The 22,689-nt window shown below is 36.5% G+C and overlaps 1 protein-coding gene across 5 annotated transcripts in view; it reads right to left on the reverse strand.

Annotated features, from left to right (window-relative positions):
* The window catches only part of CTNNA2 (catenin alpha 2), a 484,674-nt gene that overhangs the window by 410,149 nt on the left and 51,836 nt on the right, over positions 1-22,689 (reverse strand). For all 5 annotated transcript variants that reach the window (XM_032186536.1, XM_032186537.1, XM_032186538.1 and 2 more), the window contains one exon: positions 11,252-11,358. In XM_032186536.1, the coding sequence (XP_032042427.1) occupies positions 11,252-11,353 (102 nt within the window). In that variant the 5' untranslated portion in view covers positions 11,354-11,358. Of the gene's footprint in view, positions 1-11,251; positions 11,359-22,689 lie in introns of those variants that run through there.

Here is a 22,689-nt window from a genome sequence, read left to right on the forward strand (position 1 = left end):
AAAAATATCTGGCAATAGCTCAGGAAAATGTAACTGAATATCTCTTCCCTTCAAAAATGAATAGGTGTACCTTAGCTGCCACTGTTTTGTACTTGTATTAGTATAACCTTACAGAATAATATATGGTTAATTAAAATATTTCAAGCAAAGTAATAAAAGCTTAATCGTTCTCCACTACCAAGTGTAGATATGTGTAATTTGCTGGGAAAAATTGAATAGGTTAATACGTATCCCCTGGAAACAACATTCTGAAACTATTCAGTATGCTAGATTCATTATGCTTCTATATGAACACCTTCTAATAAAAGAAGTTACCATTAGCATAAGCAGATACAATACAATTTCATTACTATAGAGCAACATGAAATGAATAAGGAAAATTAATTCCTGTTGCAAATCTCATTTCCCTAAAATCCTTCTTTGAAAACTGTCAGTTTAACCATTTGTACAAGCAGATAAGGTTTGAGAACAAGGAAAGCAAAAAATGAGCATGCAACTTAGTAAAAGGTCTACTCCCATGGTTAAATGCAACAAAATTGCTGGTGTGTCTAATAAAATGATGTTCACAAAACACAGGCTTAGCTTGCAATATGAAAGGTTGGTATATCGGTATGTACCATACTCATGTTATACTGCTTTGTATGCTCTACTCAGCATTGGTGAGGCCACGCCTGAAGTACTGTGCCCAGCTGTGGGCTACTCAATATCAGATCCATACTGGATCAACATCTGCCTTCAAACTACTTCAGGGCCTGGGGCACCTCTGCTGTGAGGAGAGGCCGAGAGAGCTGGGGCTGCTGGGCCTGGGGACGAGGAAGGCAGGGGGATCCCGTCCGTGTCCGCCAAGCCCCGCAGGGAGGTGTGGAGAGGATGGAGCCAGGCTCTGCTCAGAGGTGCCCAGGGCCAGTCCCAGAGGCCCTGGGCCCATCCTCGATGCGTGCTGGGCACCCTCCTTGAGCAGGGGCTTGGACCAGGTGGCCTCCAGACGTGCCTTCCAGCCTCAGCCTTGCTGTGGTTCTGGGAGCGCAATCCGACGAGTCATGCTTGCAGTAACTTGGGAGGAATTACTTCTGGTTTATTCTCTTCCACACTAACAGGTTCCTAAGCTAAAAATTAAGCTACCGTTCTGGGTTTAAAAGGGTATGTATAATCAATTCCATCTATTTTCATCTTTAAAACTTATTTCTAAACAAAAAAATATCCACATAAAAGAAGGCAAGTAGCTAATTTATGATTATGCTTTTTTTGTTAAATACCCTTTAATTTATGAGCTATTAGCCAGTAATGAAAATTAGAGCAACTAGTCCTTTGCTTTACATTGATCCAATACACTAAACGAGAATGAAAATTCTTATACTAACGTCTTTTAGAATTAAAAAAATATACATGAACATATCTACAGAAAATTTCTATTCCACAGAACATTATTTATTTTATATTCTTCAAACATCATATCACAATATTGAATGCATCTGTGTTCAATTGGCTAAGCATATGCTAGCTATGCTTAATAACTTGTTATACAATAATAAACTGAGAAGTCTCATCAATGACTACTGAATGACTCTAGTAGTACACACAAAAATTTAAATAAAAGAAAAACAAACATCAATACATCAAGGGGGAAAATATCAATCAGCCATTGACAAAGACAATTGCTCACAAGTAGAAGGGGATATTTCCCCACAACATAAGCATTTGATGCCCAGATGCAAAATATTCAAGAACTACCTATGAGGTTGTCAGAAAAGATGCTAAAATCAATTTACCAAACAGGAAACTAAACACTGTAATTTTGGCCATATGATTAAAACAAAATGGCAATTTATATCTGAATTTCTCTAACTGAAAAGCAATGACTTGTTAAAAAATACCCAAAATGCTCAGGTCTCTCTAGTTACATACTATCACATTTTACAAAAAATTTGAAGATTACTAAAAAATAAATAAAAATGCATATAAAGGTACACACCCCATGGAATCGATATTCTAAATCGATTAACACAGGAAAGAAAACAAATTATCCACATATCCATGCCCTGAATTCTTTCGACTTCAAATATATCAGCCAATCTTCAGATATATGTATTGAAGGACTATGGAAAAAAATTAGCATTGCTTTCCAGAACATGGATCTCATATAATTAGGTTAATTAACACTTCAAAGCAAAATCTTGTAATTAGCATATTCTTTTTGCAATCATGCTTATTTTGTACCCTTTCTAACTCTTATAGATTGATGATGACATCCAGCAAATTAAGTTACTGAAAAATAAGAAAGTGAAAAAGGATTTTTACATCATTGTCAAGAGCGAAGCTAAAATGGATTACAAGAACTTAATATCGAAATCTCTTCCAAAGACTACGGAAGTCATTAGAAGTATACATATTTAATCACATAAGTTTTGTATCAATTTTCTCTTTTTCGTGGCAAAGCTGATCTATGAAAGCAAATAAGCAATCCTGCTCCTACTTTCTCCCTTCTTCATAAAGTGAGAAGGCCCATTACTGCACATACTTTTAGTTCTTCCAGTCATTCTTTTCTCAGTTTTTAACTTCCGGTAGACTTAAAGCATTTCATCCAAATAAAATGCTCAGGTTTTAATCAAATAATTCCAGTAGCACTCAGTTCCCCACCATTCTAATAAAAATATTCCAGTGGGTGTTATTTATAGTTTACACTTATTTCTACTTTCAGCTTCCATCCAGGGCATTTTGTCAATTAAAAACCCTACAATATGAGAAAACATTTTGGGCTTTTTTTTTTCTTCCCCCATACAGATACTGGTTGAGATCAAAATACCTCTTAGCTTACTACAGCTTACTCACATAAGTACTTACTCTAGAATTATTACTGAATATCATTTTCATGTTGGAACATTTTAATTTCAGGGTGTGAATACCATATTTGAATTTATTTTAAATTAGTTCTAGAATATCATTTATTCTGTGGATGCTACAAGAAATAGTCTTAAAATCTACACTGCAAGTTAATTTAAGACAATTTTTCTTTATTGATAAGCCTGCATAGGAATGAAATACATCCAAAGTCTTCAGTATGCCATTAAAAAACAAAACTTGAGCCATTCACCTAATCTTCCCTGATCCATATCCAATTTGTCAACATCACTTTTGAGAATGGGAAATCCTTCCAATAATAATCTCATTAATGCAATGCTCTAACAATAATACTGTCTCGCTAAATTTACTTCATACCCACCAGCTGATCCATTTACAGATCACATTGTCTTTCGCCACTGTGAGCTCACACAGTGATTCAGTTGGATATCGTAACAGCTATTTTGAAGCTGCTGCGTAAGAAACCATGCCAACTCACTGCTCATACAGTATGTAGGCCTGGCACTAGTTATTTGTATTGCATCTGATTCTCATTTGGTGATGTTAAAAACGTTTATTTCAAGTTAACCCCCTGCTAAAGCACTCAAAGTTGCATTTTTCAACTACACTAAACATAAAAGTATTATAGTTCAGAAAGTTGTTATATCAGCAATTATATCCACTGCAATAATTTAAGGTGTTTTATTTTCATCACTGAAAAAGCTCTTATGTCAAATACTTCTATTAAGCATAAGTTCATAGTACCAACAAGGTTTTGCTTATCAGACAAAATCAAAGTCTATTACTGGTTTTGTAACAAGGCCATATATCCATTGAACAATTCAAATGGCTATAACTATGCGTTCATCTTTTAAAGCATAAGTGGATCTAGATCTCCTGCTTTAATTAGTATTTTTGACATGAAAGAAAGAGAACAATTTGCTAATATATTTGTAACTATCCTTTTTTATACTTCGAAAACTTTTGGAAGTGACATGTTATTCATACGATATTTTGGAAAAAAAAAATCTGCAAACTAAGAAGAATCTACAAAAAATGCAACAGAAGCCATTTTCCCCTCAAAACTTTAGATATTCCCTTTCTATAGCGATGACCTTACATAAATCAGAAGAATTGTTAAGAACCAGCTGAGTTGGATTTTTGAGAACAGAAAAAGGCTCAGCTCTGTTAAAGTGCATATTGCTATGTCTTCAAGGACACAAGTAAAAAAAAGGTATCTGTACTGGGTCTGGCTGGAATGTTAACTTTCCCGGCAGCAGCCCATACAGTGCCGTACTCTGTAAAACCACCACAGTATCACAAAAATTATTCAGAATACTTTTTGCTCTTTGCTTAGAATTTGGAAATTCCTGGAAGAAACGTCACTTTCTGAAAACTCTTCCATGAAACGCTTACAAGAAAAGCATGTGCAGGAAAACCATATTGTTAGGAAAAAAAAAAAAAAAAAAAAAGACAAGAAGACAAGTTTCGGAGCTCTGCACTGTTTCAAGAGTCAGGATGAAGGCATTATCAAGGACTCTCCCAGCTTTTAGCTATCCAATTGCTTGCACTAGCCCTTCCCTGCTGAATGCCCTACACTTATAGGAAAGATCTGTCCAAATCCCCCTCACCCATCATCTGCCCCACTTCTGTACATTCATTCCTGCACTGGAGCAGCAACTGGTAATACTCTGGTAATACTGACAAAACTTCTCAGTGTTAATTCTGGCTTAATATTCAGCTATGTGCCTGTTCGTGTGTTTTGTTGTCATTGTTTGTTTCTATATCATATTTATTTCCAGTCAAGACAAAGAGGCCCTCCCCACCTTTCGTGCAGCCCCCTTTAGGTACGGGCAGTACACAGGGAGGCTTCCCTGGGGCTTTCTCTTCCCCAGGCTGAACAACCCCAAGTCCCTCAGCCTGTCTTCATAGGAGAGGTGCTCCAGCCTTTTGACCATCCTCATGGCCTCCTCTGGACTCACTCCAACAGGTCCACGTCCTTCTTGTGCTGAGGGCCCCAGTGCTGAACAAAGTAGTCCTGGTGGTATTCTTCACAAAAACAGCTGGTATCGCTGCTAGCCAAGCAATGAGGTTTGTGGAGGGGACGTTAATTAATGATTTTTTTTCTACATAAAGCTGTGTTTGTACAAATTCTTGTGGGCAGATGCATGTTTATTTCCATGTCTCTTTTCTTTGTTTGGCTTTAGTCACAGCTCTGACCCCAGAAGAGTCCATCTCTAAGAATATAAATGAGTCTCAATTTGAGAGAAGAGATCAACTCTGTAGGCATGAAAGAGCACCCATCTTCTGTTCATACAACAGATAAAGCTATGACATGACCTATTGCATCAAGTCAGATGTGATTTATTTATTCACGGCGGTAGCAGAGACATCCAGCATATTCCTTCTCAGAACTTATTCACTGCACATGGATATATTTATGCCATACTGGGACACTGCAAACCTGTTTCAGAAGGTTACAGCTCAGAGTGAAGAGTCAAAGCAGTAAATGCTTTTTTAAATTAAACTGTGATGAAAACAGTTTCATCCATACCACATGAAGCCAAGGACACTTTGTGCCCCTCTGGTAACCCTGACCACTAAGAATTTGTTAAGGTTGACCAAAGTCAAAACATTTCTCAATGGATGAAAACTCTAGCATTTATGAATACAAAGCTATACAGTAGACCCATTTAGTTGTAAGGTTTTCCGGTTACAATTTGGGGCAAATCTATCATAGTGCCAGCAAAACTTACATCTCCAGCATTAATTTTTTCTCACCATCTCTCCACATTGGCTTGTGTGGTGGAAGGGAAGTAGACAATATTTTTAATTACTCTGGGTTTTGGCACCATTTTGTCATAAAAATGGAATATGGGCGCAGTGGGCAAGACCTAAAGCCCCCTGAGTTTCCATTCTTCCTCCAGAAAATGCTAAGCTACATATGCATAAGCTCAGAGGTACAGACGCATACATAAATACCTTTAAACAGCGAATAAAATCACAGGAAGGCAAATATAGACTGACAAGGTCCTGACCTTGCAGGACACCACATACTATAAATAGCCCAAGGTTTTCCAGTCATGGAGAACAAAAATAGAAATGATAAAATTGAGTTAAATAATCTCTCAGCAAGCACAAAAAGTCTCTGTACCGAGAAGATCCCAAGTAGAGTTTACAGAGAGGCACAGATGTTAGTAAATCTTATGGCAAAGAAGAAACTGTCAAGGCCAGACTGCAGCAGACATTTCTTGAAGGATTTTACAGATTAAAGAGCACCCTGAGCTAAATAAGCACCTGCTAATTTTGAGTTCAGAGAGCATTTTAAGCAATAAATAGAGCAACACTGGAGAAAGCAAGGTGGATGATGTGCCTTCTCAACCAAGAAATCCTTCATAAATGAGATGTAAGGTTTAGTTTCAGTTAGAAATGAAAAATCCCACATTCATTTTCTGATGGGATGCAGCATGGGCTCCCTGACACTAATGGCTATTGCCTAATGAGCCCCCGCCAGACAAGACTGATGCACAGTCCAACCTCCCGCACTGCCACAAAGGCCACAGATCCGAGTGTTTAAATGAAAAATAACTTTGCAATTGGGAAAATAGTCGTGCTCAAATAGAAAATAACAATTTGGACCTTATAATGTTACTAAATTGAGCTCAAATGATCAAAAATGAGCCTTTATAATTCATTTTCCTTTAGGCCTGTCCTGAAGACAGCTTCAGCTGAATTTAGCTATCAAATAGAGAAATTGCACAAAAATTCTGCACACTTACTAACACAAGTGGGACGTGTGCATCAGACATACAGTACTCCATCATCTGTAACCATTTTCCTGAAAATTGTTTTAAACATGCATACACATTCACAAAACCTCCAAAAGGAAGCCTGTGTTTGCATGTGTGCATGTGCAGTGTTGTGGTTCAGATGCAGCTCCCAGACAATAGCAATCAATAATTTCCCGTGGAGATTAATTAGTCCACCAGATTTGCAGATCAAATGTGATAATGGCTCACCAAATACAAATAATCTCTGAATAACTGGAAAGGTTGAGTATATAAATATATTTCTCAAGGCTATACAGAAATCAGTTCATTTTCAAAATATACTGCACAAGGGATTAGACTAGGCACAAACTCTTTGATGAGAAATCAAGTATAACATCAGCAATAATTATTACAATTTTCTAAATATGTCTCACTAATTAAAACTATTTGGAATTTTATATAATTATATGTTTATTTTATATGTAGGTTACTACATTTTATTGAATGATACTATAGACAAGAAAAAATGCAAAACCATTAAATCAATGGCATCTGTCTGCCTTGCAAAATATTATTGTTTCATTCTAAGCTACTATAACAGGACTCAGAGTTGGAACACTTACTATTATTTGTGTTATTTTTACAATTCTGAACTTATGCATGATATTCCAAAAATGAATATTCTGGAAAGCGCAACTGCTGCATGGCTCTGATAATAAAGGTACATTTGTAGAACAGCCAGACTGCTATTTAAAATACCTATGACAAACTACCAAATAGAAAGTAGAAAATGTTCTATTTAACACTAGAAAATTGATATGTCATCAACAAAGCATAAGCATACCTGATCTTCAAAAATTATACATAACTCTTTTTTCATTTATATGTTTGCATGTGAGTACTTTTGTTTTTTTTTTTTTTTTGAAAAAGACTAAAACAATTGTGTTCATGATTTATATAATCTCTTTCATTCTCATGAAAAGTCACATTTGTATTTAATTAAAATGGAAAATCACCAAAACCAAAAACTATCCTGAGTCATTATCGGCAATCTCAACCACAAACATCTCAATCACAAACACTACCTTCCAGCTACACATAAAATATCAGGTACATAAAATATCAGGTAAGGGCATTTAATTCCTTTGTAAAAAAATAATTCTTTTTTCTTCTGAAAATCACTCACAGTCTGACAAACTTGTCATTCATTTTGGTTACAAGCATGAAGGTGAGAGAATAAGAGGCACTAATTCTTAAGGACATATTTTAGTTACAGGTTTCATTCTATAATTTTCATAGAATTAAAAATTTTAAGATTTATAATAAATAATGTCAACATTTATAAACTCACAAAACATTTATTTTTTTCCACAAAATCTCAGTAACAGCAACATGAAAAAGACATATGGCAGATACGAGCACGTATGTGTTACACTTTAAATATGACAACAAGCACTGGGCAAATGGATGCTTCAGTAACTTCCAACACACTTAGACCTCTGACAGCCAAAGAAAGTTTTAATTAGTTTGCCAGTTCAGGGCTGCCTAGAATAAATGCAATTCTGTCATTTCTAATGCGTTCTCATGATCAGTTAATGGATTTTTTTGCCTCCAGCTCAGACAACCTTCCTGTCTTATAATTTCTTCTAAATCAATTCATAGGTTATCCATATTTTCTCATCTGGAACACTAATGAGCTTGTCTAAAATTCAAGTTTTAATGTGCCACTCTCCCGACTCACTTCCATGTTCTTTTTCAAATCCACATCACATTTCCGTATTACTCCACAGAATTTCAACAGAAATCACTGGATACTCCACCATGAGAAAATCTCATTTCTGATAAACGTTACTCATTTATGAGCCTATATATACCCTGAGTTCAGAACTTAAATCCTACACACACACACCAGATAGACACAAAAGGCTTGATCAGTATTTTTGAAGCCTAAAGCCTAGTGTATAACTGTTTCGGTTTTTGTTTTGTTTTGTTTTGTTTGTTTGTTTGTTTGTTTGTTTTTCCAAGCACTCTTCAAAATCATACACAGCCTGGATAGCACAAGGATCTTCTACAATATTCAAGTGTGATGCCAAAACAAAGCATGGATTTGTCTTGACAGTGCTAAAAATCACAACATCCAACTAATTTTGGCTGTAAAGGAGCACAGGATGTCATCTAGTAGGGCTACCTTCAAAGTCAGACCAGATTGCTCAGGAACTTGTGCAGTCTGGCCATTGAATCTCTCTTCTATCAGTGACCTATTGTTAATTAATTGTGAAATAACATCTGTAAGATCTCCGTGTTAAGGAGCTCTTATCAATCTACATTGGACTTCTGAGTTTAAATTGAACAGAGATTAAATAACTTATTTGTTTTTTAAAAAGAAACTTTCAAAGTAGATTTTCTTTTTAGGAAATGGTTTTAAATTTTCTAAGGAGATTGAAACATGCTTGCACATGCAATGTGGGCTCAGTTCTTGTGGAGTTTATCACGGCATAGGCAGATTGCAATCCAAGCCCAAACTGAGATAAACAAGATACTATTCTTGACTTGACCAGACTGTTTATGTAGCTTTAAGAAAGGAAAAGCTTTCAAGCTGGGATGATTGTTAACTTTTGTTAATTATCTGAGAAAAACAAAGAACAGATGAATAACTTAAGCTAAAAATGCAACAGATAAACATACTCTGAAGGTAGCATATTTCTCCTCACTCAAAATTTTCATGGTTATGTTTGTGTGGCTCACAAAACATGCTTTAGTCAAACAAACTTTATTAGATTCAAACTAGAGGAAAATAGGTAGAACTACTTATTTCTCTAGAACGAGAAATAAATCACATGTTCAGAAAGTTCTTTTTTATATGTTCATACTATATAGAGGCCTATGACATGAAGAAATCAGAATGGAAGTATTCATAAACTGTGAATAAAACTGCAGACATTGCTTTAGCCCCCCTGGACTGCATTTTGTTTCTTCTAGTCTTCTTGACATACTGCTGAAATAGTAAATAAATACAAATGTAAAAATATACAAACGTAAGGATCTTGGAAACAGTTTTCAGCAATGAAGAAATTCACATCATGTAGTTCAACTTGTAATTGCTGTATTTATGTTGCTGAGGACCAACATCAAACAAAATCTAGCTAAACCTTAACTTAACTTCAGGAACTATGAAATTACGATAGTGCTTTCATTTCTGAGCTGATAGATTATTTTCTCTCTTCTGTGCACATTGTTGAAAAATAAAACAAAATGAAAGGAAAACAGGAAAATCACTCTCAGAATACTCAGTAATTTACTCTTTTCACAACTGACCATGATGCCACAGCAGCCTCACTTCTCTTGCCAGCAGGTGGACCAGAATAACATAGAGCTCATAACATAATTTTCATTTCATATTGCAATGTCTTCTGGATTTTAGCCTGTCCTCCATATCAACAATTGTAAAGGTTTATAATGATAGCTAATAATCACTTTATCAACAGATCGATGTACGTTTCACATCATTTATTTGTCTTTGAATGTGTAAAGTTTTGTGCAGTGTCACAGACATTCCCAGAGTTATCTGTAGAAAGATAATGCTTTTTTTTTTTTTTTTCTCCAAAACAAAGAAAGAAGACTAGGTGTAACTTCTTTGGGAATTGACTGCTTTTAAAGAGTGTGGGAACCATACACAGACATCAGTTTTAGAGAAATAAAGAAGTAGGGATTTATATTTGATATCTGTTTTATTCTGAAAACAAACCATCTCGAAGTCTGGTCTCATGCTCAAAACAAGGCCTACATTTCTACCCGTCAAGATCCATAATGTCTACAAGAAAATTGTTAGTAACAGGTGGTTAGGCAGATGGCGTTGGCTGGCATTCTTCATTTTTAATATGATTAGCATTATTATAAGGAAAATGATTTATGTATTTTAAATAAAGGGGCTACCCATATTAAAGCTTACTATGGTGGTTATGTAACTAGCTGGCTATTTCTAATAGCACCTCAGGAAAAGAAAGGCACCAGGTCACAGTTTCAGCAAGTTTCACCCTGCTGATGACTGAAGCTTGATGTCTACTGCCATATTTCTCCAGACCACATCACTCCTGCTCATGCATTCACAGCACATTTAACTCTATACAGACACAAGAAACTTGATAGGCATAGATGCACAAAGATGTTGACTATGTAAAAACTGATCTCTCTGGTTAAAAGATAGATACCACTAATATATACATTATAAACATCACCTACTATCGCTTTTGTCGTACCATTTTTAGTCCATTTAGGAATGACTGGGCATGTTTCCTTAATTTGGTTAGTTGGTTTTGCTGAACCTGTCTCCCAACACAACACACCAAGGGCATATGCTCAGTCAGATCCCTATCTTAAATCGACTGCTTCATAAATTTCTAATCTGTTTTTGAAAGACAAGCATAGCTAAACAGTTGTTGCTACTGTATTCCCACTCATATTTTCAGACTATTAATTATTTAGAACAAGAACTTCTGAACACATTTCAACAGAGTTTTCCACTAGAGGTCACGAACAAAAGCTATTTAAAATTTTACTATTTACAATTATTAAGATAATTACATATAATGAGTAAATATAGCATCATGCTAAAAGAAGAAGTAAAACAAATAGAAGTTACTTACTTGAGTAACAAGTGGCTCCAGTAGCCTCTCTACTGTGAGAGTCCTGATTTCCAAACTTTTCGGGTCCCATTTCAAAATGATAGGTGACGTTGCAGAAGTCATACTCCCTAGAAGATACAAAATGACACAAAATGAACACATATTAATACTATAAAGTCCAAATACTGTATACATTTTAGGGAGCAGCACACGTTGTTCCCATATACATATAATACTTCTCCATAATATTGCTACTGTCCCTCTGCTCCTGAGAACACTCAAGCATACCACTGCCACATCCACCAAGTGCTTAAAAGCCTGTGTTCAGAAAATTCTTCTCTCCTATACCCTTAAGATACCCTATCATGCTGCATACATCCTGTATTGAATGTACTTGGTATGGATTGGATGGCCCTTGGAATTTTGGGAAGAAGCCACAGTGGAGCAAGTGCAGCCCGTGCAGGTTTACCCCAAAAGGACTGCACCCATGGAGAAGACCCACACTGGAGGTGGGGAGAAGTGTGAGGAAAGTGAAGCACTGAACATCTCAGACAAACATTACGGACTGACAACAACCCCTATTCCCCACCTCCTTGTGCCTCTCAAGGGGAAAATGGGGGAAGAAGAAAGAGTAGTGAAAGAGTAAGTTAAGCCAGGGGAAAAGGGAGTAGGGAAAAAAAAAAAAAAAAGTTTTTGCCTTTGTTTCTCAGCATGCAAATCTATTTAAATTAGCAATAAACTGAATTATTTTTTTTCCAAGTCAAGTTTTGCCAAGGATGGTAACTGGTGAGCGATCTCTGCTTTATCCCCACCCACGAGCTTTCCATCTTATTTTCTCCTGCTAAGGAGACAAGTGAGAGAGTGGCAGTGGGTGTCTGACAGCCAGCCAAGGTCAACCCTCCTTGCATGGAATACAAGTAATTCAATGAGCCTGTGCCGCTTTCTGAATAAAAATTCCCCTTAGTAGTTATGATTTCTTAATTTTGCACCAAGAAGAACAGTATTTGCTCAAAAACAAAAAGGATTTTCTAGATCATCTTAGGCTTAAAAGTTTAAACAAGGCCTAAAACAAAGACAGCAGTCATTTTATTTGCCATTTTGGCTTTTCATTAAATTTTCAAGACAGTTGTCTTCATTTTTAAATTCCAGCGACAGAAAAATCCAGCCATCAGGTTGCAGGACACATACAGTCCACCTCAGAGAACTGGCAATTTGCACTGAAAGTGATAAACTATTCAGTGAAGAGCAATGTCACATGTAAACTAGTTTGTCTATTGAAAAACACTGAAAGAACACTGACCCTGAGAAATCCAATCACATAAATGTTAATTTAAAATAATTCGGGTTTAAATATTTCCTTTATTTTAATCATATAATAACTAATTAATTGAAAAGAAAAACTAGAAATCCCATGTAATTGGAACACTATAAGAATAACATACTAAAAGTAGGGAAAGACAAAATAACATATTATACATTGAGATGCAGATTAAGGCCTCTGTATATAATATCCCAAGTGTTAAAAATTGTTTTCTTCAGAAAACTTACTATGTTTAGCTGACAAATTAATTCCAGTAATACAAAACAACAAAGAACTGAGTGAATAAAATCAAGACTATAACTACCTTTTCTTGAGTAACAATCTAATTTATAAAGCTTAGTTCAATAAGGTACACATTCAGTACTTATAAATATCATCCAGAATATACAACATAGGTTCCACTACTTTTGTAAAGAGAATGTCTTTGACTAATTACTATCACTCAAAATTAACAGACTGGTAAGTCTATGCAAAATTCATTCACAGTCTGTGAAAGATTTTCACTGCGCAACTGGCAGACAACTTGCAATACTTGCTCAAAAAGAGAGGCATAACAGAACTCTCTAATCAGTGTATTTATAAATCACATATAAATACAGGCCTCAGTCTCCTCCCACCTGCAAATATTTAGTAGTAGAATTATCTGATAATATCTAGTGTATGCTAAAATTACTATTATTCAGCTTCTACTCTTATGCAAAAAATCATTAGGCTTCATGCTTTACAGCACTGAAAGCACCCATGTGTGTCATTAAATAAAAGTATGAGACAGCTTCTAGTTGCTGTAAACATGGTTAATGTGGGAGCTATTCTCATTTTTCCAACAATGTTTAATCATCTTTCAGAACCTGCAAGTCTGTCTATAAAAGGATGGTTGCTACTCCAGTTGGCCTCTGCATTCACAGAACAAGTTATAGGTAGGCAATGATGATAGTCAGTAATTTATCAGTTACGATACCTGTAAATGTGTGAAATACAGCTTAGTTCTTTCTAGTAAGTGTGCTTTTCCTTACTATTAACATGGGTTCTGAAACACATACTTATTATAATGCAATACCTAATTAAAAGCTGTAAGATAGTCCAAAGCCTACAAAAGCAAACTAATTTCAGTGGATGGCAATCATACAGGTGACAAAAAAGATGCAAACTGGATGACCAGTTTTTTCAATTGGAATACTGCCTCAGTTTCAACCTTTACTAAGAAATAGGAGAAAAATCTTTCAAAACTCTGTATGAAAGGGCAAGCAATGCTTTCAACTATAAAAGATGTATACAAGATAAAAACTCATTAAGAGCCTCTAAGAGGTTTTTTCATTTCAAATCTGCTCCCAAAGCAAACAAGTGAAATAAAAAAGTCAAATCAGTGCATTTTCCCCAACATTTCTCCAACTGTTGTCACAATAAAAATTTTGAATAACAAAAGAATGAAAAGCAGTTTCATGCCCAAGCATATATGAACAAATGAAATATTTCTTCCTCACCATTTCTACAACAATCTTCCTAGACTGAACAGGTGAACTAGAACTGCTCAGTTGGATAAAGGAAAGGATGATGACAATATCTTATTTCTACTTTGACCAAATATCCCCCAAACCATTAGCTTTAAGTGCTTCACTGAAAACATAAATCACTCATAGCTTATACTTTGCAGTACCTACGAGGAAGATATCCTGTGTTATCAGGATAATGGCATCACATAACATTTTTCATACAAACATAAAAGTTTATTATGACAGATGAAAGAAAACAGAAGGAGATGTAAGGAAAAGAGATCCCCTGTTACTGTCTAGGCTAGAATGATATCCGCTATTTTCTTAGGTAACTTAATTTTTTTGCTTCTATCTAAAGTTTTCAATTTATTGTCATTTTTTAAAAATGCTCAGCAACACACTTAGACAACCATCTACTCATTTTTCAAAATGTGAAACTAGGTTTCTCCACTGAGTTCCAACCCCTGTAACTTAGAAATACAAACTAATTGTTCTTCAGGGTAAATCTCATTGAATTAAGCTTTGCGCGGTTTTGTTATAATTGCATAGTTCAGACATTTTTAGAATAAATTTTCTGTGAAACATTCTCTGTTGTTCACATATATTATCTACTGGCAGGCTGTGATTATTAAGTATGAATTTGAAATTTAATATTATCACATAAGGAAAGTATGTTAATAGCAGTGTATTTTAGCCATTGGACTTTTAAATAAATGTTTTGCAGAGATGATTGGCAATCCTACTCTTGAAACTAACTTCACATTTTTTCAATAATATATCTAAGGAATTCTACTGCCTAACTGTACTTTTCTTCCCAGAATATTTGCCAAAGTACGTGCATCTCTTGCTTTCAGCTTCTCCTAAATATAGCAATAGAGAAATGTCTCTTCCCTCCCCAGTCCAGCAAATTCTCCAATGTGAACAAAATTTGTTTAGGCAGTCTGTCTTCAAAGTATCATCTATAAAGAAAATAACTGTTTATTTCAGTCAGCAATTCATTTGATTGGATTCCTATACTAGAGCCAAGTCCTAACTATGCCAGCAGAATTCTGCTCTAACATTGCAGTCTCTAAAAGTCTAATCCCACAATCACCCTTAGCATCAACCTGTTATGAACAGCAGTATTTTACTGTTTGGAACCTTCTACAAAAGCACAGCATTTCGCATGTGAAATTACCTGTTTGTCCATCACACTATAACATATTGCTTTCCTCCATAATAGACCCAATTCCCTTTGACTTACATAAATGGCCACTGTGGTGGCTAAACAAGTGCCAGCATTTCTATGCTGCAACCTAAATGTAATATTTAAAATATTTTAACTCTACAAGAACAATCTTAACTCTACAACTTGTTTACAAGTATAAGTATTGCCAGTCTAGAACCGCCAATTGTTAGTCCAGTTCACATGTGCAATGCAGAATATTACAGAGACAAAAGAAAAGTGCTCAATATTTCTTACTGAATTAAAGACATTGGAACAGGCTGCCCAGGGAAGTGGTGGAGTCACCATCCCTGGAAGTCTTCAAAAGATGTTTAGATGTAGAGCTTAGGGATATGGTTTAGTGGAAGACTTGTTAGTGTTAGGTCAGAGGTTGGACTCGATGATCTTGAGGTCTCTTCCAACCTAGAAATTCTGTGATTCTGCAAAGAAATACCTATTCTACTTGATTCCTAGCAAATCTGTAGGATTAATACTGGACTGGAAAGACTGTCAGCACAGACCTGTAATTACATTATATTCACTACTAAAGTCTTCATAGGTGAAAAAGGTGAGAAAGATGGACAAGTAAGGCAGAAAGACAATCAGATAAGAGAAGGACAAAAAAAATAAATAAATAAAAATAAAAATCCAACCATAGATTATCCCTTGTTCAAAAACATTAAATTTACTATAGGCCTAATACTTCAAAAGATTTCTCTGGACTATTAAGAAAAATGTACACTTTGCAAACAATTCTATCACATCATCTCTGTTTACACTCCATGCACCCAAACATGCTTCCATATATGCTTTAAACCAACATAATCTTCCAGGCTGAGAGGCCAGCTCAGCTTTTACTGCGTGTGCTTGATTCTTTGCTATAACAGCGCTATAAATTCCATTAAGAACATAACCCCGTTGAACACTAACTAATCCTGCAAAAGAAAAATGAGTTTTCAGCTCACTGCCTGACTTCGGAGCCATGTGGGCAGCAGCACCAGCTGCAGGAAAAGCTCTGAATGCAGCAGCAGAGGTGATGGGCAGGACAGAACTGCCTCTTCATCAGCAGCATGGACACAAACAACTTTAAGATGCCTGCAAAACTGCACGATAGATATTCTGTGCATTCTTGGTTTGCATCTTATATTGAGAACTTTGTCAAAACAAACACTTCTCACCATGTAGACATGCTTATGTTAAGAGTATGGAATTCCACACACAGCGGATTCCAATAGATACAGAAAATCATAGAATATCCCAAGTTGGAAGGGATCACAGTCCAACTCCTGGCTCCACACAGGTCTACCCAAAAATGCAGACCATATGACTAAGAGCACGGTCCAAAGGCTTCTTAAACTCTGACAGGCTTGATGCCGTGACTATATCCCTGGGAAGCCTGTTCCAGTGTGCAGAAAAATTCTGTCTCACCTCACAGAAGCATTTTTGTGCTTAACTGGGAGCTAGAAATTTAAATACTTGAACGGTTATATCATTGGGTATGCCTACAGGGTCTAACAGCCTGACAGTAGGGATGCACAATGTTGGCCCTCGATTACCTAGCATGGTTACAGAGCACACTGGAGCACAGGACAAACAAGCTCAGCCATCAAAAGTATGAGCAATGCACTCAGCCTAAGAAACTTCACCTCTGGGCTAATCAGACTGACAGAGGACTGCAGTGATACCTCATAGGACATAAAGCTGAGATTCTGCTGTTACCAGTCATCCATCTGCAGCACGGAGCACTGCAGACATGCACTGAGAGCTGACCTACATGGCGTAACCTCGTACAGACACCACCACCTCTCATTAGGTCCCTGACAGCCAGTACAGCCTTTAGCAGATCTGGCTGAAATGAAGAGTTGACATGGGCAGTTCCCGTCACCTTGCTTAAATAAGGTGGAAAAAATAGAAGAAAAAAAAAAAAGATGAATCAAGATGGTTTGGAGGAGTATCTGTCTCTACATGTTTAAGTAACAAGTTTTTGACATACTTGTTTATTTTGTCTCAGAAATTGGATTCTTCTCTCATCTTTCCTAAAACTTAGACAGGAAAAACGAGTCAAAATAAACCGTTTGGCCTCACGCCCAAGCCCAACTACACACAAAATTTTACTTTGAGCTTTTCTAAGCTCTTCACTTCCTTTTGGATTCACAGTCCTCACCCCCTCTGCTAACCCTCCACCTCCATGCTGGGTTGAGATTCTGGTCTGCCCTCAAGGAAAATTATTTCATAAATGAAAGCAGCCCAATATGGAAATCCCATCTTCTACCAAGAAAGCCATTTAATAACAAGGAGAAAAACCTTGAGAAGGGGAGGATTATCTTGGTAGCAAAGTCAAGGGGACGGTGACCATGGAGTCCCCTGACACCCAAACAGGGAAGTTATAAAAAGCCTGAGTCACTCACACTTCTCAGTCACATTAACCAGCTCATTCTTGGAGGCTACTGCCTACACCGAGACATGATTGAGTTGAGAGGGAAAAATGCCTGTAGGAACTAAAGAGATCACTAAGAACTCATCAGGAAGGTATAAGCTCAGTACAGAGGTCACTGTAACAGAAAGGTTCCTCCTGCACCCACACACAGGACTTCCTTCCACTTCTGCTTTAACCAAAATCAACAACATTTCAGAATTCTGTGCCAAGCCTAGCTGCAAGCAATACTCAAATGGTTTTCCCATCTACTACATGGGTTAGAAAACCAACTCTAGTTTAAAGGCTTACGAACATCTACAGTTCTGGACTGACTGCCAGTTCGGGCTCCCACATAAGGGCTGCCGGAGCTGGCACTCTGAGGTGTGCTACCACAACGTGGCAGCGGTTGCACATCCCATCTGGTCCAGCAAACCTTGGAGCTGCATCCAGTCCTCACCTGGCCCACTTCAGAAAGAGTTTTAGACGAGCTGTAAGATGAATCTGAGGACAATTTGTGGATGCTGGAACAAGAAGCTGGGCTATCAATTCAACCCTTAGGTGGAATTTTCTACATGGAAGGTCTTCACTCTAGGAGGATGTTAGATACAATTTCCAGTTCTTAACGCCTACAAATCTAATGTTTGGCTCTCTCTGAGGGAACCTGGTGATTCAGGGAGGGCTAGCAGTAAGAAGGATGGAAAAAAGGGGGATTGCCATTTGTCTGTTGTCACAAACATTAAGAGTAGAATTGTTTGATATGAAAATTAATTTATTCCAAATGGTATTAAACCAGAATGAACGTGCTTGAAAGCAGGTTTAATCAGCCATGCGTAAAATCCACATGTTCAATTTTTTTGCTTGCTTTACTCATAAGAACACACTTTTGTCCACTGAAAAATTTTTAAAGTAAAGATAAAGGAGTTTCCTAAAATGCTAGAAGATTTTAAAGAATCTATATCAAAAGGAGCCAAAGCCCCAACAAAAGATTGTCAAGTCACTTCCATACAGCCAAAGAGTTTCCCACAAATCGCTCTGTATTTTCACAGCTCTTCAGTGCCTCCTAATAGAAGTCCTCTCTCAGACTTCTGGATGTGATCAAGGCATCTGAGATCGCTGGTACTGGGATGCTGGTTCACACAGGGTCACATTGCAAACCCAGAAAAGAAAAGAAAAGAAAAAAGAGATTTTATTTCAGGTACTTACTTGGTGTGCAGGTCCTATGCTATGCATTCTCACTCCATCACATTTCCCCCCAGAATAACATCAAATTTGTAATTACAATAAAAATAATACCTTTAAGTTATTTAGATTATTGCAGATATGATCTATGTACACAGATGTTCTTTCTTTTTCTACTAATAAAACCATACCTTTTTAAAACATATCTTTCAAATTCTGCTCATCCTTATCACAGACATTAATTTCAGGTATTAATCTCAGATCTTGCAAAATATATATATATATATATAATCTGCTTACCCTCTTGTTATTTTAATTCAATGTATGAAACTAGCACAGGTAATATCTGTTTACATTTTAGAAGTATCAAGTTTACATAAAAGTATCAAGTATACTTGATTTAAACTAATGCATGTTTGCTTCCTTGAATACAGAATTTCTCCCTCAAATTCAAATGGTTCTTTCAAAAAAAAATCTTAAAATTGGTTCTAACCATAATTTTGCAAGCTTCTGCATGCAGAGGTTATCCTTTCACTGAAAGTATCCCATTTCCCATTTACAATTCCTCCAACTTGGAAACTAGAATTAAGCATTACCTCCATACTTCCCTGCAGCTTTCCTTCATATCTCTGGAAGAGAACCCTTTATTCCATAAGATTAGCCATGATTATCTTCAAATTAAACAATTTACACATTTTTCCAAGTCAAACTTAGGTGGGGGAGGTTTTGTTTTTTATTATTATTATTAGGCTATCTTTTCAAGTAGACTATTTCCCAGCTAGTTTCACTACAATATCAATACTGATAGCATCATCTCTATATGCCTTTCTTCTTTATTACATTTTAAATTATCTATTAATTATTTCATTTAAGAGCTTTTCGCTTTTGTTGCAGAAAATGCAACGCTAGTTTCCTGCAGTGAGCAGGATCTTCTAGTTATCCGTCTATAGATACAACCAGCCCAAAGCTTGTCCAATTTCACTGTGACATACTGGGTGACAACAGTTTCCCCCTTGCCCTTGTACAGTCTCCAAGCTTCAGTACCAAGGAGAAGGAGCTGTTCCACTTTCCAACTCCATAACCAATACATTAAACAGGATTGTTTTCAAACAAAGCCCCGTGGGAGCACAGTTGACATTTCCCTCTACAAGAATTTATGGACGTTAATAACCTTTCTGAAAGCTCCCACCAACTCCTCGATGCTCATATTGTCTTGTTGCTGGTATCTGCATTTGTCAAACTGTTCATCGACTGCCTCTGTGAGAAATTCCTACAAGTCCTAGAGAAATCTATCAGCTAACCTTGTGTTCATTAAATCTGCTCTTCCTTTGAACATCTCAGACTCCCGTTAAGTTGCTCTTTCCCTAGCAGGAATAGGTGTCATCCTCACTGAAGCCACATGCATCATTCCATAATTATTTCCCATGCTTCCACTAATCCCCAAAGGAACAAAATATGATTTCACAATGCTGGAAATAGTAAGTTTTAGAAACAAGAACTAAACTAATTAATTTTCCTTGATCTCTTATTACTGGAATTTTCATGATGTTATTCTTATGCTGATGGATGTTCTAATTAAATCACAATAGATAGGCATCTGTGATGATATCCAAAATCTTTTCTATTCCCCGGCTGTGCGTTCACAGAATTTGGTGTATTTTCATTAGTTAATCTTGGAATACCATGTGACGGCATAAGAAACACATCACCCCCAATATGTTTTCAAATGAAATAATTTAATTAAAGGATAATAAAGGTTTGTTTCATATTCAGGGCAGCCCTTTATTCAAGAGGAAATGAGTAATGTAGACAATCAGAGAACACACGCAATTCTTCATCTGAAAGATGACATCCAAAGCAATAACAGCGTAAATGACATGCTTAATGAAAACAACAAAAGTAGCTATTTCTCCTAAAACACATAATTTTAACAAAAAATCTGACATGGAGGGAGACCAAACCCACCTGTACTCCCTCTCTCATCTATTACACTGTGACTCATTTTGTTGTCCTTATTTTTCCTCAAAGCATGGAGGACACTCCAGAAAAGCAGGAAAACAAAACAAAACAAAACAAACAAACAAACAAAAACTTGTGCCTGTTCAAATTTAGATGATAGAATGACCTCAGTGAGGCTATCAATCCACCATCAATCTCTCACAAAACAATGGGAAGCGTAGGTGCTTGAAACTGTTAACCAAGAATTAATGCAAGGGTTACAAAATTTCCACTGCTCTCATAGATTTATAGATTTTTAATTATGAAAACTTCAGATACCATTAAAAGAAAAAAAAAGTGATTGTGACAAACTTCTTAATCCAGGCCAAGCAATTCTTAAATGCAGTGAGTGAAAGCTGAAACAAAGCAAATCCTTAATAGAAATAAATGGCTTTTAAAATATTGTTGAATAGTGAAACTATTTACAAGGAAAAATATACAAGGACTTGAGATGGATTTTCCATCACTGCTTATTTTAAATTCAGGACTTCACTGCCTCAAAGGTAAGGATTACTGTAAACATGGCTTAATTCATTAAAAGATACGGCGCGTGTTGTGCAGGCGATTACACTAATCGCATCTCTGCCTTCCAGCACTCGTTCAGTGAGTGTATGAAAACACATTGCCCAAAGTTTTGTAGAGGGGACGCCTGGTTCAATCAAAAAATAAAATAAAATAAAATATAAAAGCATTGCACCTGGAGAACCATGCTACTTTACCTTAAATGCATCACAAGACAGAAAACAAAAACAAAACAAAACAAAAAAAAAGCGAAGGGCTGGCCTGCTTTCAGAAAATCCCCTCCAACCATGCTCACTCTTCAACAACCACCTGATGGCACTCAACAAATAAGCAGGTCTCCAGAGTAGATCTACGTGCCCCAGCAATAACAAAATTCAGCTTTTTTTTCGAACTGAATTCTAGAACCCTGAACTCTAGCAATGGGCACTGTATACCATCTGTTGCACTACTTTCCATTAACTAAAGAAGCACATGGATTTAAGAGTTCCAGCTAATTACAAATGTGCCAGTATAGGTCACACAGGCCACTGACATCTAGAGATTTATGCTCCGTGGAGACATAATTTGTGTGGTTTGACACCCACAAGCACTGACTGGTACAATCCAGTATTTCTTTTAAAGTGCCCATAAAATACAGCAAATTGTTTGATATACATGTAAAGAATGAACACATTGAGGTTTGTTTGATTTAAGCAATGCTTCTTTAGCTTTAGCTAAAGGAATTACTCACAGAAGTGAGAGATGGAAAGGTAACAATCTAGTGACGGTTGGTACTTACATTATACATACAGAATAGCAGCATGAAAAGTAGAAACAAAATTCATTGTAGCTGATTTCCTGACTATATCGCTACTTTAAAATTTCTCCCTTGATAAACTATGATGGAAAAAAAGCCAGTTTTCAAGAGAGCAAAATTATTTTTTTTGGCTCCCATCCATGGCTCACGTAATATGAGTGTATGTTGCTGGCCATCACAACAATGCAGAAACACTGTAGAGATTTACTTTTTTTTTTTCACACCAGGACAGAAGAAAACAGAGAAGATAATTTAATAGCAGCAAGCATCATCATCACTTCTCTTCATTGCAGAGGCATGGAAAGCATCCCTTATCACCACTTGTCCCTGATCATGATATATTCACTTTTTAAGCCCACCTGTTTTTTGGTTTTGTGTACTGTACTCAAATTATCTAGTCAGTAGGTGATGTCCTGCTCTTGCTATTCCTCAGCTGCATGCTCAAGACGTTCCACAGCAACCTATCACTTGTTCTGCTGCGACCTACAAAGCACTGTGTTTGTCCCTTGTGGCTATCTTGTGGTTCTTGTTCA

The sequence above is a fragment of the Aythya fuligula genome, chromosome 4 (assembly GCF_009819795.1).
Source record: "Aythya fuligula isolate bAytFul2 chromosome 4, bAytFul2.pri, whole genome shotgun sequence".
In the NCBI taxonomy this organism is placed as follows: domain Eukaryota; kingdom Metazoa; phylum Chordata; class Aves; order Anseriformes; family Anatidae; genus Aythya; species Aythya fuligula.